At 39.6% G+C, this 22,404-nt stretch overlaps 1 protein-coding gene across 1 annotated transcript in view; it reads right to left on the reverse strand.

The window, feature by feature from the left end:
- RAVER2 (ribonucleoprotein, PTB binding 2) overlaps nucleotides 1-22,404 on the reverse strand; it is a 47,900-nt gene that overhangs the window by 14,298 nt on the left and 11,198 nt on the right. The window contains exons 2-9 of the mRNA XM_081949310.1: nucleotides 21,631-21,697; nucleotides 16,719-17,185; nucleotides 11,429-11,620; nucleotides 9,423-9,549; nucleotides 8,024-8,106; nucleotides 5,120-5,218; nucleotides 4,778-4,883; nucleotides 2,979-3,244 (exon numbers count right to left, since the gene is read on the reverse strand). Of these exons, the coding sequence (XP_081805436.1) occupies nucleotides 2,979-3,244; nucleotides 4,778-4,883; nucleotides 5,120-5,218; nucleotides 8,024-8,106; nucleotides 9,423-9,549; nucleotides 11,429-11,620; nucleotides 16,719-17,185; nucleotides 21,631-21,697 (1,407 nt within the window). The remainder of the gene's footprint in view (nucleotides 1-2,978; nucleotides 3,245-4,777; nucleotides 4,884-5,119; nucleotides 5,219-8,023; nucleotides 8,107-9,422; nucleotides 9,550-11,428; nucleotides 11,621-16,718; nucleotides 17,186-21,630; nucleotides 21,698-22,404) is intronic.

The following is a 22,404-nucleotide window of genomic DNA, read 5'->3' on the forward strand; positions in this document are numbered from 1 at the left end:
AGACGCCACTCGCCTGGTCCACTGTGGCCCTGGTCAGCCAATCCACCTGTGTGTTAGCTGTGCCTGATATGTGCTCCGCTCGAATTGATAGTTCTCCGCCCAATGGTAGTGTCTCTACGCTTCCATCATCAAGGACCTGGACCGCGTGCCTCCTTGGCAGTTGATATGAGCCTTGGAGGCCACGTTGTCGGTGAGGACTAACACATGGTCGACGTCACCAAGTCCCAAAACTCGTGGAGAGCTAGCCGAATGGCCTGAAGCTCCAGACAGTTGATGCTGTTCTGGAGTTCTTGGGCAGTCCAGTGTCCCTGTGTCACCCGGACCAAGGCGTGAGCTCCCCAGCCAAATAGACTCGCATCTGTCATTACTACGATGTGGTTTGGCTCCTTGAAGGGACATCCCTTGAGTAGTTTGGAGGATGTCCACCATCGGAGCGATCGAAGCACCTTGGGTGGTAATGCAACCCTGGTCTGCGAGTGACTGGTGTGGGCCCTCTGGAAGGGGAGCAGCAACATGTGGAATCATGCCCAGGGAACTATGTCTATGCATGACACCATTTTCCCAAGAACTTGGGAAAGAACTGCGAATTTGACCGCGTTGAGGGTAGCATCAGAGGAAAACTCTAGCGCTGCCATCAGTTTGTTGACGTCTTGGTGGAGACGCATATCATCAGGAGCAAGCCTGGCCTATAATTGCTTGAGCCAAACTAGCAAAGTCCTATTGAAGAACGAGGCTGCTGTGGCAGCCCGCAATGCCCAGGCCGCCGCCTGGTGCGTTTTGCTAACGACCAGCTCGGCCTTACGGTCCTCAGCCTTGAGGCCCTCTGAAATTTCGGATGGGATCAAGGCTGGAGAGGCCAAGGCCGCAACTGGTGGGTCCACTGTAGGGAATTGGAGAATTCTGTCCAGTTCAGGAGTGGAGGTGTAGAGCTGGTTGGTTGTGCCCATTGTTTTTGAACAACGTCCAAAAAGAGTTTTAGAAAGGGAATGGCATCCTGTTCCTGTACCTGTTCAGCAAACAAGCGCTCCGAGGGATCAAGTCCTACCGTGGTACTAGCCTGGGTGGAAGTGCCACCCATATTGGTCCTTGCTTTGGCTTTGTATAGAAGGGGTTTAAATAAAGCAGGCCGGCCGGAACAAGCTGGAAAAGGCGGGCCTGTCCTGCACTAGGCCCTTGTCATCAGAGAGTTCCAGGTCTGCCAGCCCTTCCTCCTCACCTAACACCGATCCCTCACTGTAGACTGAGGGAAGCGGTGATGGGGGGTCAGCCTGGGAATTAGGAGTTTCCCTAGCTGAGGTTGCAACCCTAGGCCTTTGGGCCCTGCGATGCAATTCTGCATCCATGCCCTGTACGATGGCTGCTAAGATCATGTTTTGTAGTGCAGGAGGAAGGTAAAACTCAGAACCTTCCTTATGTCTCAGCCCAGCAGCTGTGGGAGTAAACGTGGCTGTAGGTTCTGAACGCATGGGCGCTGGAGCTGAGGCTGGACTGGCCTCAGAAGGATCAGGGGAAGATTGGGACCCCAATTCCCCCTCCTCAGTTGTTAGTTCCAGGGGGTTAGGGAGGTCCGGAAACCAACCCTGTATCCCAGTCAAATGAAGGGGAGAACCGGATGAGGGGCCTTCAGCCACTAAAGCCGGAGGTGACCTGTTAGTGGCCACAGGGGCTTTTGATTTACCTTTGTCTTTGTGCTTGGTGGCCCTAACCGGAGCCATGGATGAAGCGCGAGCCCTGTGGCTAGCGGCCCTAGTGGTGGCTCTTCCCACCTTGTACTGGCCCCAGCGGCCTTGGAGTGCAATGGGGAAGAGGTAGAAGCCCCAGCGCTGCCTCCAGAGATGGAATGATCAGCCATAGTTAATAACAGGGAGTTGAAAGGCTCAGCTCACGTCTCAATATCAGAGGTGATTGCCGTAAAGGCCGAAGTGGAACAACTCTGAATACTTTGCAAGGCAACCATGTGCGCTGGAGCAGAGAGATGGCGAAGCGACCTCCTCAGCTCCCAGAACAAGCCATTAGTGATGTAGGCGCCATTTGGGCGCGAAACACTAAGCGTGCCCCTTCCGGCTGTCCCTCGGCGCCCAGAAAAGCGGCTTCAAAATGGCTACCGCGGCAGAAACGGTGAGAAATTCAAATGTCTTCAAAATGGCGACCGCTCACCTACAGGAAGTTCCGCGATTCGCAGCCGGCACGACAGAAGCCAACAAAAAGGTGACGGCAGCACCCCAACTGTGAGGCGATGAAATCATGTTGGGCCAATTGCGCTCTCTAAGTGGATCGTGGCCACCCAAACCAACGCGAGAGGTGAACCGACTCACATCCACGGCACCTGCGGGAATGGAGAACGGTGAACCGACTCACATCCGCGGCAGCTAGCTGCTGCAATCCTTTCAATGCGCTGGTTCCCCTGGCCGCAAGAGCCTCAAGGGAAGCCGCCGGAGCACCAACGGGAGCGAATCTAGCCTTGCGTAATTACTGCCCGTTGGAACGAGCAGTCAACGCGGCTTACGCTGTCTTGAACCACAATATTCAGTCCAAATGCATGAAATAAATCCAGAAGTAAATAAATCCAGAAATAATAACAAAAGAAAGAAAGAAAGAAAGAAAGAAAGAAAGAAAGAAAGAAAGAAAGAAAGAAAGAAAGAAAGAAAGAATAATAAGGAGTAATTTGTCTAATGTCCTAGAAGAAAATTTTTTACATCTCTTTAGGCTGGACTGAATTAAAAAACTGAACTATCCCAGTCAGAGGAGGCGTGGTCAACAATTACGCAACTCAGTCTCTAGGCTAATGGACAAAGTTAACCCATGCTTGGATTCCCCAAGCAGTGCACTGGAGAAGTAATCATCTGTTTGAAAATGCTTTTTGCAATTAAGATTTGAACGCTGATAAAACAATTGTAAAATGTTTCACTGGCTCAACACTAATGAATGGACAGTAAGTACAAGAGAGAAAGGGGGGGAGCTGAATCCAGTTTCCTTACACCAATGCTTGAGTCAGTATTCTTTGGCTGGCTCTGTGATTGCAGTTGTCCTCCCTGAAGGCCTCCTGCAGCAACATTTGTTAAGCTCTGCAGATATGCTTGCGATGCAGAGCCGGTGCCTTCTGTCAGTCCCAGTGAAGATGGCAACTTCTCTTGGGCGTTAGTTTGCCTCGGCACTGCTTGCCCAATTATATGCTGGTTAGGGAAGAATGGCAGTAAGCCCATCCCTGCTGCCTCTGCTGTTGGAGCTGGAGTCTGATGCGATACTGTAGAATCGGCCATAAATAGAAAAAAACTGTTATAGAACAGAACACTGGGTTTGCTACATGAAAAGCACTAAGGTTCATGTTGATATTTGCAACAAATTATTGAAATATACTTACTTACTACATACTGTACAAGCCTATTGAATACATATGTTGCACCATATGGTTCACCTTTTATACACCAATTTTTGTAAAAAATTCTGCTTGTGATTTTCCCTAAAAATGAAATTCTAGATGACAGCAATCATCTTATTTTTTCTATGTCCAAAACAGCCAATGTTGGTCTCTTTGAGGTGTACAATATTTAGTTTGATAACTAATTAATACATGACATATGCCATTTGTTTATTGAAATACTATTAATGATAACTATATTTTAAAGAATACTGTAATAGTTTTAAACTTCTGTTATCTCTGAAGGGAAAAATACAAAATAAAAATATTTTATTTTTAAATTTAAAAATGTCTGCAGCAGGTTGCAACTGTTCTGACCTAGGCTTCCCAAGACCATGAAGCAAACTCCTTGTCTCAAAAAAAACCCTTTTGACTGTGACTTCTGCTCATTCACATCCAGAAAAGTCTTTCAAGGGAGGATTTACAGACACTGACCTTATCTGGCTTGGAGAGCTGACAAGCTGATATCTGCAAAACTTGGCCAGGAGTCTCGGAGAGTCACAAACCAATTAAGCGAACTGTCTCCTGCAAACTCCACTCCCCTTTCGCTCCTCTTTTATTTCCTCTGGGAGGAGCCATTCATCGTCCACTTGTGGCCTTACTCCCAAGTCGACCCCTGTTCTTTAGCTATTCCCTTCGTCTGGCAACTGTGCATGGGAACAGGCTCCAGTTTTTCGTCTGATGCCTGACTCTGAAGGCAGCTGATAACTGGCATACGGCTTTGGCCCCCTCTCTGCCTCTGACACAGAGCTTTCATCGGAGCCATCCCCAGACTCCAGGACTGGCCCATGTTCCCCCCCAACCTCCTCACTGTCTGAATCTGCTGCCAGCTCTGCTGGCCACTGACGGGCCACAACAGAAGATAATGGATACTTATCTGAAAGAAGGTCTACTAAACACATTACAACTTTTATATAAATATAAATAAGAGGGCACAATATAGTGTGTAAATGTAGTGCCCACAATATAATTTTAATTTTTGCATTTCCGTATGTTGTAATGATTTAAAATGTTTTTATGATTGTACACCACCCAGAGTCACTGGTTAGAGTTCGGTGGCTATACAAATTGAATAAATGTATAAAGTATAAAGTTAGAGCCACTGTTTCTGTCACTCGGCAAAAATAATCAAGTCACATATCTGGCTATTAAAATATTTAATATTCAATTATGCCCCTAAAATTGGGTCACTAAAATTATCACATGACCATTGAGTGCTGTGACAGTTGTAAATATGAGCATTTTTTTATAATGTTGTAACGTTAAATGGTTCCTAAATGAGGCTGTCAGTAAGCGAAGACAACCTATATTTTCAAAGTGAATTTCTGCTACTATAATAGGAAACAAAACGTCACTTGCATGGTTCTCCTTGGCTCCCCATGTCCGTGGCCACTTGTGGTAAAGGCCCCATTCCTAACATTGTTTGAAGCAACATAGCTGGAGGCTCTCCAAGCAAACTTGGTTTCTACAAAGAAAACAAATTATATATTAATTTTTTTAATGTATTTGATTAAAACTGTTCCAAAGATTTTCAATGCACACACTCTGTTTTACCATATTAGTTGATAACAGAAGACAAAGAAAAAGGAAATAATACTACTGCTACTATTACAAACAAAGATATGAATTAGAAGATATTTCCATTCTTCATTTTATCCAGGTGTTTGGTCTAAATTACAAGTACAAGCCTATTTAACTCACACTATTAGGTTGCATATTCTCAATCTTTGATAGTGGTGCCATATGTAGATGTGATAAATTTTGTAGCAACAAATTTGATGCATTTCCAAAAACAGGACCCTGTAAGATTGAAAGGAATAGAATTATGTATGAGTTACATACATATAAAACAAATGTTATTCCAAACAACATAAAGAGATAAAGATAAACATTAATTTCATATATATTTCACCAATTATATGATTCAATCTTCAAAATATAGAATTCCTTTCAACAATAAAGATGTATCACATATTTGTTTAATGACAACTGCATATCTTTTGGGGATAGCTACTAAATTTTTCTTCTGAGAACTAATACACATAACCCCTATTTTTCATTTTACTCTTCTAAAAGATGGTAAAATGTAGGAGCCGTGGTAGCTCAGTGGTTGGAATGCAGTATTGTGGGCTAATTCTGCCAGCTGCCAGTTGACAGCCAGCAGATTGACTCAGCCTTCCAACCTTCCAAGGTTGATAAAATGAGGACCAGATTGTTGGGGCAATATGCTGATTCTGTAAACTGTTTAGAGAGGGCTCTAAAGCACTGTGAAATGGTATATAAGTCTAAGTGCTATCACTATTACCAAAATATGAAATCTCTAAGTGAAGTTTTTTTTAAATGTAAACACATTCCTCTTAATGGAAACAATCACATTATGCTGTTTAAATTTTCCACTACAAACATGATCTTGGTTATTTTCCATTATTAAGAAGAAGTAATACTACAGATGTGCCTTCCTATTTCAAAGGATGGTTATAAATGTAAATAACTGAACATTAAATAGTTGTTTTTCAACAAGTAGCAGCAGCTAACTGATCTTGTCCATGATAAGAAGTTAAATAGGGTTAGTCCTAGTTTTTATTTAGATGGCAGACTACCAGTAAATATCAGATCTGTAAGCTAGACTGGGCAGTTGAGAAAATCAACCAGAAGGTGGTCAGGCAAACCACTTCTATATTACAGGTAGTCCTCAACTTACAACCATTCATTTAGTCATCATTCAAAGTTACAATGGCCCGAAAAAAATGACTTATACCATTTTTCATACTTATGACCCTTGCAGCATCCCCATGGTCATGTGATCAGATGATTCTGCATGTATGTATGACAGTTGCATTATTTCCAACAAGCAAAGTCAATAGGCGAAATCAGATTCACTTAACAATTGCACGGATACACTCAAACATCAACAGTGATGTGCTTAATAACTGTGCCAAAAAAGTTATAAAATGAGGCACAACTCACTTAACAAAGGCCTTGCTTCGTAATGGAAATTTTGGGCTCAATTGTGGTTGTAAGTCAAGGTCTACCTGTATTGCTAAAACAATAAGGGCCTAATTTGAGAGGAACTACTTTTAAGATAGTTACTCTATCTATGTATTTTTTGGAGTATAAGGCGCACCGGAGTATAAGGCGCACCAAGGTTTTGAAGAGGCAAATTTTTAAAAAAGTAGGTAGGTAGATAGAGGGAAATAGAGGGAGAGAAAGAAAGAGAAATACAGTAGGTAGGTAGAAAGAGTAGTTAGGTAGATAGGTAGATAAAGGGAGAGAGAGAGAGAAATAGAGAGAGAGAGAAATACAGTAAATCGGTAGGGAGAGAGAGAGTAGGTAGGTAGGTAGGTAGGTAGGTAGAGGGATAGATAGAGAGAAATACGATAGATAGGGAGAAAGAGAGAGAGTAGGTAGGTAGGTAGAGGGATAGAGAGAGAGAGAAATACAGTAGGTAGGTAGGGAATGTGTGTGTGTGTGTGTGTAGGTAGGTAGGTAGGGGGATCGAGAGAGAGAAACAGAGAGAGAAATACAGTAGATAGGTAGGGAGAGGGAGAGAGTAGGTAGGTAGGGAGGGAGAGGGAGAGAGGGAGAGAGAGAGAAATACAGTAGGAAGGTAGGGAGAGAGAGAGTAGGTAGATAGGTAGATGTTTCCAGGTGTATTTATCCATGTGCTGGAGAAGGAAATCGCTGACAAACCTTATGACTTTGTTTCTGCTGGCACAGCACTTGATCAATGTAATTCTCATCAATTAAAGAACTTTCCAAAAGGAAAAAAAAAGTTTTTGCACTCTGCAAACCTCCGAAAAACGGCCCATTTTTTGTGAAAACGGGCCTGTTTTTTTCAAATAAAAGGCATGAATAGCCTTTGGGAGGTTTGCAGAGTGCTCCGGGGGGGGGGGGGGGACAGCAAAAAATGGCCTGTTTTTCGCGAAAACATGCCCGTTTTTTGTCAAAAAAATTGCATGCATAGCCTTATGGAGGCTTATAGAGTGCTGCTGGGGACTGGGGAGGCTTATAGAGTGTTGCTGGGGACTGGGGACTGCCCATTCTTTGCTCATTTCTGCCCTCCCCAGCCCCCAGGAGCTCTCTGAAAGCCTTCATAAGACTATATGCGGCCATTTTGGTGAAAGGGCAGGGCTTCGGGAGGCAAAAAATGCTGTATTCGATGAATAAGACGCACCCAGATTTTCAGCCTCTTTTTTGAGGAAAAAAGGTGCGTCTTATACTCCGAAAAATATGGTATTCCCAAATATATGCAACTCAAACTCTTCCAGGGTCTACCCTGGTACCTTAGTCACGAGATCAAACGGGCTCTAGTTATGTATTATTCTACGTCTTGGTTAATAAGCAAATAAATGTTATCCAGAAAATAGATGTTTCTTATATGTGTTACTTTAATAAGAAAATCAAGATCATGTTTTGTCTCTTTGCTCTCTAGCGAGCAAATTCTAGAAATTAAATTTCAGAATACATAAAACAGATGTTTCAATTAAGATGTCAAGATAAATACTGTCATAATTTAGCATAATTTGCTAATATGATAATAATACACTAACATTCTAACTCTTAACAAGCATCTGCTTCACCAATATATGTTATCTATAAACATACCTGATGAATTTTATTCAAATGCAAAAAGGCTGGACCGACTGATGGATTTACAAGGTGAGGCACATTCATGGGAGCTCCTAGAACTATTTTAGGAAAAAAAATATAATCAAATTTATCGTAAATTTATTTATAATACCTATGTTAAGATAATGTATGAATAGCTAAACATTATTTTAAATGGCTTATCTTTTGCAATAATTCTGCATAATCAGACATGTAAATAACTGAGCTTCAACAGAGTTGCTTTTGTTTTTGTCTAAGATGGCACTATAATTTCTCTTAGGTGACGTGGAAACCATCCTCATTGCTTCTGCAGCAGTACAAAATTCATGTACACAATAATGCTGAAATAATGTACACAGTTCTATAAGAAACTTTGGTATAATTTAAGTTTGGCTTTTGCCAGGGAGATAAAGTATCATCTTTTGCTATATTCCCAAATCTTCAAGGATATACATATTAAAAGCTGGAGAGATGGATATAATTATGTACTATTTATGCTTCCCTCCCTGCTCAAAGAAGCAAAAAAGCTTTTTTTAAAAAACTGAAACAGAAAAGAGAATTTTGCAAGCTTTGCTCATATTTATAGCTTCAGCAACATATGTGATAATTTATCTTCTGTATCTATATAGCTAATTTCTAAGGCCCAACTGACAGCTTCATTTTTAATTTTTAAACTTTGTAAAAGTGTATTATTTCTGTATAGCCTGGCTCAACCATAGTTTGATCATATCGCTCCTGACGGGTTTTTAATTTTGTAATTTTATTTAGGGGATTTTAAATTGTGATTTTAATTGTTTCCATCTATCTGTCTACCTCCTCCATGTATACGTCTATATTTTTGTGTATGTACTGTCTATATTTGTATTTTATGTGTTTTTTATTGTACGCCGCCCCGAGTCCTTCGGGAGAGGGTGCGGCTAACAAATAAAATATTATTATTATTATTATTATTATTATTATTATTATTATTATTATTATTATTATTATTATTATTATTATTATTATTATTATTATTATTATAGTTTCTTATTCCAGGAATAACTCAGAGCTTCACACAACTTTTGCAAGAAGCTTTTGGAGGTGCCTATGAGACAAAGGATGTTCACTCCTTGTTTGGAGCAAAAAAACAGGGCTCAGGTCTGCCTACCCTTCACCTGAAGTCCCCTGTAAACCCTTCAATATCATTTGAGATAAGTTCAGGTTTTCCTCACTCAATCAGTGGGAATTTCAAGTTATTTGAGATCAATGCTAAATATATAGATTTTTTTTTAAAGTAGAGAAAAGAGAAAAGGTGTGTAATTGCTCTGGTTCCTTCCCACCCAATGTTGTTGCCTTATGAAATTAATGTACAATATGAATTCTAAATTATTTCAGAATACATATTATCAAATCTTACCAAGTTTATTAGCACATCCATGCAGCTGATGCCGTAACAACATCTGCAACATGCCTGGAGTATTTAAGCTGTTCATGATTTGCACAGCATTTGGTTCTGGAAGTAATCCTTTTTGATTGTTTTTCATCTTGAATAAAGGAGAAATTGAAAAGAAACGGAGTTTCACAATAAAAGAAGGATATTCATATCTATTCATTTCAAGTGGTTTCATTGTGTATAAACAGCACAAAATTAGTAATGAGAAAATCCAAACTTAGCAGTGGCAAAAAAAAAATTATCTTAGGATAGATGAAACTTTATAGAATCCTTGAAGCTTTCAAGCTTCAACATTTCATTACACAAACAGGTTTTGGGGAAAAGAAGACATAAAACTGACATGGCTAATTGCAGAACCACGCTCTGTAATGTTTGCAAAATCCTGGAGAAAGGCAAGATCCTAGAAGACTAGAAAAGGGCTAACCTTCCTTATTTTCAGAAAAGGGAAGAAACAGAAACTGGACCTGGGAACATAACATTGACATTTATGAACAGAAGTCTTGCAATACTAAATTGCTCTTCTAAGATTGGTTGATCAGGCAAATGCTCTCGATATAATATATCTTGACTTTGGCAAGGCTTTTCACAAAGTTTTTCATTGGATCCTTACCAACAAAATGGACAAATATTGGTTTGTGATTAGATGGGTCTACAATTGGCTCAATGATTATAGTCAAATGATAGTTATAAATAACACATTTACTTAGAGAACATCTTGAATTGGGGTTCCAAAGGACTCTGGCATGGGCCCAGTACTCTTTGATGTTTTTTATAAACAATATGGATGAGAGAGTTGAAGGAATGCTTATCAAATTTGCAGATGATGCAAAGCTAGGATTGGCTAATACTTGTCAGGAGAAAGAGAGAATTCAAAAATACAGGCTAGAACAGTAGGCAAAAACAAATAACAATGGCATTTAATAGGGAGAAATTTAAAGTCATGCCATTAGTAAGAAAAAGAAAAGGAATATATATATATATAAGAACAATACATGTGAGAATGACTTGGACATATTGTGGTTTACTAGATCAACATGTCCCTACCGTGTAATGTAGCTGCAAAGAAAGCCAACACATCTTCAAGAGCATTAAGAAGAGCAAAGAGTCCAGATTGCAGGAAGCGATTTTTCTCTGCCTTAATCACTACACCAAATTGGATCTCATGTTTATTTATTTTTATTAAATTTATAGGCCAGCCATCTATCTAAAATGATTCTGGGTAGCAGAATGAATGAATGAATGAATGAATGAATGAATGAATGAATGAATGAATGAATGAATGAATGAATGAATGAATAAATAAATAAATAAATAAATAAATAAAATCATATGGACAAAGTCAGTGATGGGATTCAGCCAGTTCACACTCGGGAGAACTGGTTGTTAACTTTCTAAGCAGTTCGGGGAACCGGTTGTTGGAAGAAATCTCATTTTGTTTTTTTCCACTAATCCTGTAAGGAAGGCAGAAAGGAAACATTCTGGTGTTGTTTCTAATTTCGATTGCTCTGTGTACAGAAACTGCCTCTCCGGTTAACCCTTATTACACTGTAACAGGTGACGGTGAAGCGTCCATCGAAGTGAGTGACCACGTCCACCCAGTCACATACCCACCGAGCCACACCTACCCAGCTGGTCATTAGGGCAGTGAACCGGTTGTTAAATTATTTGAATCCCACCACTGGACAAAGTATAATGATAACTACAGCTAAACCCAGACCAGAAAGGCAAACATTGTCAGGATATTTTGCCTTTCACTCAATTTGCAGGAGCAGTTCATAGATCTAAAAGAAAAATAATGTTATACATACACAGAGCAAATCTTACATTCACAGAGACCATCAAACAGAGAAAACTCACAAGTCTACATGGAAACAAAACCTGAATCACAGATCCATTAACTTTAGGCTACACAATATGCAATTAGTGTAATAAATGTTCTGTGTTTACTTTTACAGTACAAACTTTTTTACCATTCGTTGTGCTGCTATAAGTGTAGCAAGAGTATTGCGGCCAGGAGCTCCAGGAGCACAATAAGACACGTGGACTCTTTTTTCGTTGATAGTCAAACCATCTGTGCTTTCCTGCACTTCCTCTGTTTGTTCTGCTGTCTCATACTCAACTACTGCAAAGCCACCAACAGAGCTGTCTTCATCCTGAGCAAGCTGGAAAGACATTTCACAACACCATGAAAAGAGGTCTGTTCTCTTTCAGCTGTTCCAAAAACCATTACATTATTCTAACTGTATAACCTGTATGTCTTGGATGAGATAAATCATCAAGCAGATCGTTCCTCGATTCAAAGTTAATCTAATACACAAATATCTGCCGATATTCACCCCCAATAAATATAATAAAATACAAATAAAAACAATAGACACTGAATAACCTGAGCTATAATTTTTTGTGGCAGTTATGTAAGTAAAATTTAGTTGTAATGTACAACTAAAAATGTACTCATGAAGAAATAGAATTAGGAACAAAACTTTGCAATCATGAGCATATATTTCCTTGAGATTTTATTCTTACTATGAAATACACACTAACTTTTAAACATAATTATATTGACATACTTTCTTATTTAAAAGCATGAAATGCAATTAAATTTTGATTAGTTTTAATATCTACATATGTTTTTGTGCAAGGTATAGGTTTTGTTATTTCTTTTGTAGCATTACAGAAGACGTATCTCCCCAACAGTTACCAGAATCGAAATACAAAAATAATTTAAAAAGTTTGAATTCAGTAGGGAAGATAATTTATCTTGCCAGAGCACAATAAATCTATATAGAGCAAATGTTTCACTGGAGATGGTGCCTGGATGCACCACTGAGTGATCATGTCAAACTGCGATCTTTTTAAGATCAGCCTCAGTTGCATTTGTTTTATGAACTTTGAAATGAACATAGATGACCAAGTAGTTTCATATTTATGTTCTCATTTTTTTCCTGGACGTATAGACCATTCCAATTACAAATGGCTACCTGTGGTCTTTCGGGTGCGTTTCAAGGTTTTGACCACCATCTTTAAAACGCTCCATGGCATAGGGCCTAGTTACCTGCGGGATCGCATCCTCCCACACACATCCCTGCGGCCAATTCGCTCTCACAGGGAGGGGCTTCTCCTGGTGCCGTCCACTAGGCAATGCCAACGGGCGACACCAAGGAGTAGGGCCTTCTCTGTGATGGGCCCAACCCTCTGGAATGACCTCCCCCCCGACATTAGAACCACCACTGACTTCCGCTCCTTCCGGCAGAAACTGAAGACACACCTGTTCCGACTGGCTGGCCTGGCATAATTCTTAACGTCACCTCCTGGCATATATATTTCCTACTGGTTTTTTAGGGGACTTAATTTTATAGGACACTGGGGTTTTAAATTTTGTATATTTTAAATTATTTATTTAGCAATTACAGTTCTGTCTATTTTATCCTCCTCTTATTTATGTATTTATCCATCTAATAATTTTAATTGTTTTTATGTATGATGTTTTTGATATGGACTGTACACCGCCCCGAGTCCCTTTTGGGAGAGGGGGCGGTCTAGAAGTGCTAATTAAATTAAATTAAATTAAATTAAATGACTTTGAGTTGTATATATTCCAATTTATCTTAGGTCATCATTCTCAAGATGGCAATGTGGACAGGATCTCCTTATGTGCTCACCATCCATTTCTTCTCTTCCCCTTCTCCAGACTGGTTTGGAGATAGGTGAAGAGGGAGTTTATCATTACAATTTAGGGATTTTAAGGAATCTGCACCCTGAAATAATGAGACAAATGCTTTTATTCTTTTAAGGGAAACGCAGAAGGGCACCTGATTGAAAATGATAAAAGCCTAAAACAATGCCATTAAAACAAAGTCAGCTAATAAATATATACTCTTTGAGGTTCATTTATGATTTTTTTAAAAGCACAACAAAAAAGATCATGGTCTTTGAGAAATTGCTCATTATTGTCAAACAGCATGTGGACAGCAGACTGTACTTGATCTTGCTATAATGGTTGCTTTGTAAAGTACAGGTAAAGGTTTACCCTTATCCAGTCAGTTCTGACTCTAGGGAGTGGTGTTGATCTCCATTTCTTAGCTGAGGGAGCCAACGTTGCCCAAAGACATTTCTGTGGTCACGTGGCCAGCATGACTATGCAGAAAGGCACTGTTACCTTCCCTTTGAAATTGTACCTTTTTATCTGTTCATATTTGCATCAGGAGTGGGATTCACTTACCTTCCCTACTGGTTTGCAAATGCTCACACATGCCTTGTCTGCACATGTGTACCACCTTCGCAGTGCTCGCACATTACATCAGGGCAGGTGGGCTGAGCATCCCGCAACTGCCGCTACTGGAGAGAACCAGTTGAATACCGCCTCTGATTTGCATGCTTTCAAACTGGTCTTGAACCTGAACTGTCAGCTTTCCAGCTGACAAGCTCAACCACAGAGCCATCATTTGTGCCTAAATGTATAAATATGTTTGCAACATGCATCTAGACTTAATTATAGTTAATTTTTCCTCATGGAAGGTGTAAATCCTCTTTTGGATTTTTTTTATCTTCTGTTCTGTTTCCAAAGAAAGTATGAATGGCATTGTTTTTATGTAATTAACTAATACAGGCAGACATTGTTCAAAAGTGTGTTTTCCCCTCCTGTTTCAGTATTTAGCAAGAGAATTAAAACATCCTTAATAAAAACAGCCGGGGGGGGGGGAGAGGAAATGAAAAGTGTCAATATTTGCACTGCTATTGCCAGTTATATAAATTGGATTTGTTTTTTGGACTGTTTCTAATTTCCTTTTAACTTTTGTACTATGTGTTTTTTAATGCTGTACGCCGCCCTGAGTCCTTGGGAGAAGGGCAGCATATAAATCTAATAAATCCAATCCAATCCAATCCAGTCCATGATTGATAATGTCACAGCAATTTATTTATCCATCACTTTCAAAAGGTCTTAAAGAATCTTCATCCGCTCAACCCCCACAGGAAGTATAGAGCTCGGCAGTACTCATTTCATGCCAACTGAGAACTTTTCCCCTTTGATAAACAAGTAGCAGCTGTTCATTCTGTCCTATAAACTCCCTCTAGAACAATATAAAAACATAAATAGGTATAATCCACCTGTGCAAACCTTGTCAAAGTGGATGAAAATTCCTAGAAACCAATGCCAGCCACTAGGATTGTTCCAAAATAGATTCAAAAGTAAAACATTACTGGGAAAATGCAAAATATATCCTCAGATAATAACATTCTGCCACAAAACAAAAACACTTATCTATAAACAAAATCAGAATGTTTAGAAAAATAACAACTGTGAAATAACACAGCCTGCAGCTGAAAGGAGAGTTACGATAAATATCTTTGCAACATGCCAGAAGAAGAGCAAAGACAGCTGGATCACATGTAAGTCTATCTAGCCTAATATTTTGTTCCCACAGTTGCCAAGTAGATGTCTCTGGAAAGAACATAAGCAGAACATGAGTGCAGGCACATCTTTCTACACTTTTCCCCAACAATTGGCATCGAGAGTTACATTGCCCTCCATTTCTGGAAGGCAAGATATAGACATTAAAACTAGCAACTATCAGTATCTTATCTTCCACGAATATTTCTATCACTATGCTTTGTAATTGTAAATAGATATGATAACCTTTATTGTCATTTTTTTTCTGTGGGACCTGCCACACATTAAAAATGAAATTCTGTTGCTTGCTCTCAAAAATGTACATATACATAACACACATATAGATATGCTATATACACACATATGTATCTACCTACACCCTAACATATAAATACATATAAGTATTAATCACTGTCCAACTTGAATACATAGCGGAAAGAGGAAGTTTGAGATTTCACAAGGTTGATTCTATATGGAACAAAATTGTGGAGGAAGCTGGATGTTCTGCTTCTGATACCACAAAGTTTTCTCCCAGAAGGTAGCAAAGAATGGCACTATTTCTAACTTATCCTGATCAAGGCGCACTTCTCCATATTTATCCTGAATTTCCTAGGTTTCAGTGAAGCATTCGATTTCTTTGGACAGCACTCATTTATTTTATGGTATGATTAAGTTCCTTATTCTTTTTTCTTCAAAGGGCCCTTAATTTCACGTTTTTCTGTTGTAGTTAGTCTTGATTCCAGTGGTGGGATTCAGCCAGTTTGCACCACTTTGGGAGAACCGATTGTTAGTTTGGTGAACTGGTTGTTGGAAGAAATTATTAGGGCAGAGAACCGTTTTTTAAATTATTTAAATCCCACCACTGCTTGATTCCTTATTCCATTTATCCCCCTTCTGTATTATATTGCTTTTGAAGAAAAGTTTCTGAGTCACAGTAATGGAACATTATGTGGTATTCCCAGTGGTTATACAGTAAATAGCATAGTTTGTTTCTGGTAAAGCAAAGCCAGGTCACATCCAACCTGTTTATAAATGGGAGTTTGATTTGTTACTTCACTTGTTAACCTTTAATACTGAACTGCAATTAACAGAATAACATTTATATCCCTTCAATTCCAATTGTTTGTCCCTAACCATATAATTTATTAACAAAATAAATAGCACTAGCTGCAATAAAAATTTACTCTGTTGGAAGAACTGAGAAAGTATCACATGGTCTAAATTGAGGGGGAAATGGCTATGTGTAAGAACTGCCTTAAATGGACATAAAAGATTGGTTTTTCTAATCTAGCATTTCTCATCACTCATTTTGGATAGAAAAACTTCCAGCTATGATTCCCAGTATATTTTTAATGGAAATTCATACCGTATCTTAAGAAAGGAATCAATAACTTTTTAGGAAGAAGATATCATTGTACAATTTTGTACAGTGCTGTGAGTGCCAAAAATAATTTAAAAAAATAAATATTAAAAATTTTAAAAATCAAAATAAAGTATAAGCTTTGCAAATGTAATATTGTGATATAATGAAGAAGCTTTTTTCCTACTCCATCCTTCAGAAACTTTAGATTTCCCTAAGATTTAATTTTTTAAAGTTCCTAACATTTCTCTTGAATAGCAATTTTATATATGTTTAAATAAGTTACTATTATGTCAATGACATATTAGCTGAGATATTCATTTATGTAATTTCCAGGTGACTTATAGATGGCAATCATTGTAAAATCTAATTAATAGAGCTACAATATATAATTACTCATTAATGTGACCATATTAATCTGCAAATCAAGGAAAAGTCCATGCTACGTCCTTAAATCATAACATCTGTGAAGACAGCTTTCACTTTGAAGAAAAAGCATTTCACTTACTTGGTAGAACACAGGCTTATAATTAGTTGAGAAATTTTGCAAGAGGTCATCACCAGTATAGTCTATAGGAAGGTTTTCCACACAAAGGCATTTTGAATGTATGAGTTCTGCAGTTATTTGATTAGCATCCATCCATTGTGCAAAAAGGACATTTTCACCTAATGGTTTCCCAAGAAGGTCCAACCTAGCCTTTGCTGCTGAATCCTTTTTCATGTATTCCACAAAACCGTAGCCCTTGGAATAGCCCGTGACTTCACTGTATACCAAGAAGTGTCTCTCCACATTCCCATAAGACCGCACTAGCTCTTCAAACTCTTGCAACGTATAGAAAGGGGGCAAATTGGTAATGCAGAGCAGGGCATCGGTTGGCTGAAGCTGCAGTGATATTTCTTTTCCTCGGAGGGAATGTTGGTGAAATAGCCGTATTGCACTCTGAGCTTGGTCCCCATTCAACAGAGTAACAAAAGCTGAAAGACAGCAAATCAGACAAAACTTTTATGTAAACTCCATGACCGGGTTGGGCAGGTTTTAAGCTCTTGGGAACCATCAAGCCTTGCGGTTTCTAAGTCCAAGGTGTCCTGAAACTGATATTATTTCACAACCCTTTCACACAAAAACCCATTTCCCTGCACTCTCCATTTAAGCAATTATGATTTAGGAAAGATAGTGCTATTTTCTTCTGTTTTTTTACCCTCAATTGTGCTGACACAACTCTTTTGTTTGCTTCTGAACTAAGAAAAGCCCAATAATTTCTTAAAGATTAGTTGACTAACTTTTGTGAAACTCCAATATATGCAGAAGGCATAACATGTAATTCTGTAATAGTATTTGTTTTCTTAATTTAAAATCAGTATTACAAATTCACGATATTAGCCATTTTCTTTCACTTGGCTCAGATAGATCCTTTCCATTGGACTTTTTCAGGATTTGCTATTCTTCCCATCATTTTCTGGCAATCCCCCAGAAGATCAAGGGGTGGAACCACCTCGAGATCTAATTCATGGGAGGTATACATGGGATAGGGGGTGGGGCACAATAGGGAAGAAGGAAAGAAAATCTTTTTATATAACTGTTGCATTGGCCAAAAACGTACAATTTGCAGTTTTATGACATGACATTTTTACAATCAAAGTATAAAACAATGCTGATTTTTAAAATAAAATTATATTCATATGTTTTAATACTGTGAGGAAAATTCTAGGAATAAACCAAATTCTAAACTAACATTAAAGTCTGTTCATTCTTCCCAGGTATACATTCCTCCTTATTACGTTTGGTTAAAAACTGACATGATGTCATTAGAAGGTAAAAGTATTGCCTGGCATATATAACCTTTTAAAGTTATTGCTGACATATCCTATTTCGATCAGACTTTTCCTGAAATTCAATTCCAGGAAGCTCTGGTTACAGGATTATTGTTTAAAACCAAAAGCATCTTTTATTTCTGCGTGCCTATTAATCATCTGTTTCTACTGAACACTAAAACTCAACTGGAAGCAAAATAGAATGGTAAGAAGATACTACTGAGAATCAGGAATGTTAACATCTTCTTTCAAGCGTGAATAATCAAAGGTTATACTATCCTCTAGTCTACTCAAGAGGTTTACTAAATAAAATATAAATGGAAGTCTCGTAGAGGAACTGGTTACAATGAAAGGCAAGTTTCTTATCTCAGAACTGTGCAACCGACCCCTCTAAGTCCTTACAAAGTTATAGCTAAAATGACTTCTGAATATAGCATAAGAACATTTTTAAAAAGTAGGAAGTACTTCTTTTAATAAAGGTTCATAATAGTTATGTGGGCACATCCATAATTTTTTTTGACAGCAATACACAATTCATTCAACTTCCTAGTCTAGATTACTACCTTTGAATTCTGGAGGTCTTCTAAGTTCTAATCAAGTCTTACTGTTTTAAGAACAGCCAACAAACAATCATATGACTATTACTTAATTTGATTTTTTTTATCCTTTTCACATTCTTGTTGGAATTCATTCCCAATACGTCAATCAAGGACCAAACACAGTCATCATCCTGGAAAACATTTTTTTCTTTCTATTTAATCTAATTTTTGGAGATTGTCTGGACAAGTCTCTACAGTTTTCTTGGCAAGGTTTTTCAGAAGTTGCTTGCCGTTGCCTCCTTTCAGTGACGTGCGGTCAGTGGAGGCAGAGCCTCACCGCTCTCATCATAAAAAGAAAAAAATGGGGGGAAAAGGTCCCCTTCATGTTGACTTGGGCTCCGGTCCAGCTACCACCAACCAACGCCTGGGAAACACAGCTCCTCGGAGCTCCTCTATGCAGCCACCGCCCGCCCTCGCTGCCCCTTTCGTTGCTTTCCCATTCAGGTGGCTGCGCTGTCACCCTGCTCAAGCCTTGCCGCCTGCATGGGAAGCCGCCTGAATGGGAAATGGGAATGGGAAGCGCAGCCGCCTGAATGGGAAAGCAACGAAAGGGGCTGCAAGGGTGGGTGGTGGCTGCAGGCGGCAAGGCTTGAGAGGGTTGAAAGCGCAGCCGCCTGAATGGGAAAGCAACAAAAGGGGCAGCGAGGGCGGGCGGTGGCTGCAGGCGACAAGGCTTGAGCGGGGTGAAAGCGCAGCCGCCTGAATGGGAAAGCAATGAAACGGGCTGCGCTTTCACCCCGCTCAAGCCTTGCTGCCTGCAGCCACCGCCCGCCCTCGCTACCCCTTTTGTTGCTTTCCCATTCAGGTGGCTGCGCTTTCACCCCGCTCAAGCCTTGCCGCCTGCATGGGAAGCCGCCTGAATGGGAAATGGGAATGGGAAGCGCAGCCGCCTGAATGGGAAAGCAACGAAAGGGGCAGTGAGGGCGGGCGGTGGCTGCAGGCGGCAAGGCTTGAGCGGGGTGAAAACGCAGCCCCTTTCGTTGCTTTCCCATTCACCCCGCTCAAGCCTTGCTGCCGGGCCCTGCGGAGCCGCTTTTCCTGGGCAGCGATTGGTGAAGCCGCTTGACAACCACACAGCCAGCCCGCCCCCTCTCGGGTCTTTAGGAAGCAAACGCAAAGCAACCCACCGCCACAGGCCTGCGTTTGTGGGCGCCGGCGGCTGCAAGCCTTGGATGGGCTCTTCTTCTTCTTCCTCCTCTCCCACACCCCTGGGAAGCTCCTGCCCCCATTTTGTGCATCTCCCTCCCTCACCCCGATTTTTTTCTCGGAGTTGGCGGCTCGGGAAAGGCCCGCCCTGTAGGTGAGTTTCTCGTTTGATGTGGGGCCATTCCCGGGAGCCGGCGGGTCTTTTGCTGGCTGTCAAGGCAGGGCTTTGCTGAGGTGACGACGCTGAAGAAGCCATGCAGGAGGAGTTAGGGGGATGCAGAAGGCCCGAGGGAGCTGGAGAACGGGCTTTGCGTTGGTGGGAGACCTTGAAGGAGGGGGGGGAGAAAGGGACTGGCGCTGGTGGAGGAAGCAACGCTACGTGGATCAGTGCACTCCGCGGTCCCCTTAATGTTCACTCAGGAAGGTGGGGAATGGGACCACATGTGCTGGAGGCTGTGGCTGCCTCAGCCTCCTGCACACGTGGTCCCATTCTCCGCCTTCCTGATGACGTCACCAGCCTCACCATCCATAACCCTCACCGCACGTCACTGCCTCCTTTGTAGGCTTGAGAGAAAGTGACTGACCCAGGGTCAGTCTTTGTGCCTAAAGTGGAACTCAAACTCATAGTGTCTTGGCTTCTAGCATGATGCCTTAACTACTATATACCTGTATGCCATTTATACACAATCTTGATTTATTTGAGATAAAGAGAATGGAATAGCTTATGGAAAGAAGAATCACTCCAAATCAGACAGCATATTTTGGATTGTAGGCAAGGTTTTCAGTGTCAAACAATTCTTCAATTCCATTACATTCCTATAAAATACCATCCCTGCTATCTATTATGTCCCCTGGAGAGGAGTTAAAAAAAGTCTGGCAAGGGAGAAAGGAGGAGGATTCTTGTAGAGGTTGGCCTTGACATCGAATATTATCCTATTATAGATTCAAATTATTTTTTACTCATAGTATTATACAAAAAGTCAAGAAGGGCAGTTTTTAAAAAGTGTTAGTTAATGTTGATAGTTAAGTTACCCACCATAATTGTCCAACAGTAACAATGATAGCCAGTAAGTTGCACTTCAGAAGTTCTGAATTACAACTCCGCTTAGTTTCAACTAATTGTTGCCTCCAAACTGTAAAAGGCCTACACCATTTTAACTTCATTGAATTCTATCCTCATGTATCACTAATACAAAAAGCACTTTAAAATGGATTGTCACTCATTAATTTTTTTAACAAAGATTAAAATTGATGCTACACACTAATAGCCTAATAATTACAAAATTCAATGTGACGTTAATTTAGAGGAAAGATTTGCCTTTGGTGAGGTGGGCAACTATATAAATTTGATCAATAATAATTTGCTAGTAGCATTTCCTTTTCAGTGGTCACTTTGCACACTCAAGTTATTGATACTGAACAATTAAATTATGAGTATGCATTTCTCAACTGATCCCTAGTAGAATAAATACTAATTGCCCCTAATTAAAAGAAAAATACGGTTTCTAACGTTGCCTAACCCCTTTCAAATCCAAAATAGAAAGTAGTAATTATAATTTTTTTCATTGTAGTGTTTATGTAAGAGTATAACTTCAGATTTAATCATGTTAGACTGACTCAAATATTTTTTTTCACTTTGCCATTGTTTGTTATTCAAACAAACTAGTACAATATGATTTGTGCATATTAAGAAAAGAATCTGTGCAAGAAAGTAATATGAGGTAAATGTCAGTTTCTCTCTCACACACATAAGCACACTGAAGCAACAATTTTATTAAATTTATTAAATTAAATTATTAAATTGTGACATTTAATCAAAATAGCTAAATCTATTAGCATAACCATTATATTGCAAGTTTTTACCTGTTCTTTTATGTTTGTCCACATAGCAATACTTCAGCTCAAAGTCTTTTAATAACTCATGGATTTCCTAAAAGAAAAACAACGCATGATTAAATACAAACTCAATGGAATGATTCTTTTTATTTCAGCTTAAGAGACTTGAAAGCATTCTAGATAAAAATTATTCTGGAGACACGCTGCCAGAAAATATTACTTAAGTATCAATATCAGCGTGATGCAATTCAGCAGTAAGCAGGACCCTCTGAACAGCAGAATTCACTACATCTTATTTTAAAAAAATATTTAAAACATTTGCCAAAGATTAGCTTTCAAACACAATTTTGAGGTGGAAAGGCATTTCCTCACAGTGATATTTTCTGTCAGCTACATTACATGTTCTTTGTAGAAAGAGAATACCAGAAATACCAATCCTCAAAAACTAAACTTAGCCACTCATGTTTCATGAAATGTATGAAATTAAACCTCAGGCCAATTAACTGCCACAACATCTGCGACCAGAATTTAACATCGTTTGACACGTCAGCATTGAATTTTGAAAACCTGCTTTTTATTATTGTGAAATAAGGCTGCGTGGGGGCAGAAAATCCCCCCCCCATTTCTATCAACTTTCTCTTCTGCTGTAAAGTATTTTTCCTCCTCTATAATTAGTTGTATTGTGCAAATCCTCATGGAATACAATGACTAGCATCTGCATCCTGTTCCTCTAGTGTATTGATAAGAAAAGGACCAGCAGAGAAAAACATTTGAATGCTGCAGTTTCCAGGCCTAGACTTC

This window comes from Natrix helvetica, assembly GCF_964273705.1.
Source record: "Natrix helvetica genome assembly, chromosome: 3".
Lineage (NCBI taxonomy): Eukaryota > Metazoa > Chordata > Lepidosauria > Squamata > Natricidae > Natrix > Natrix helvetica.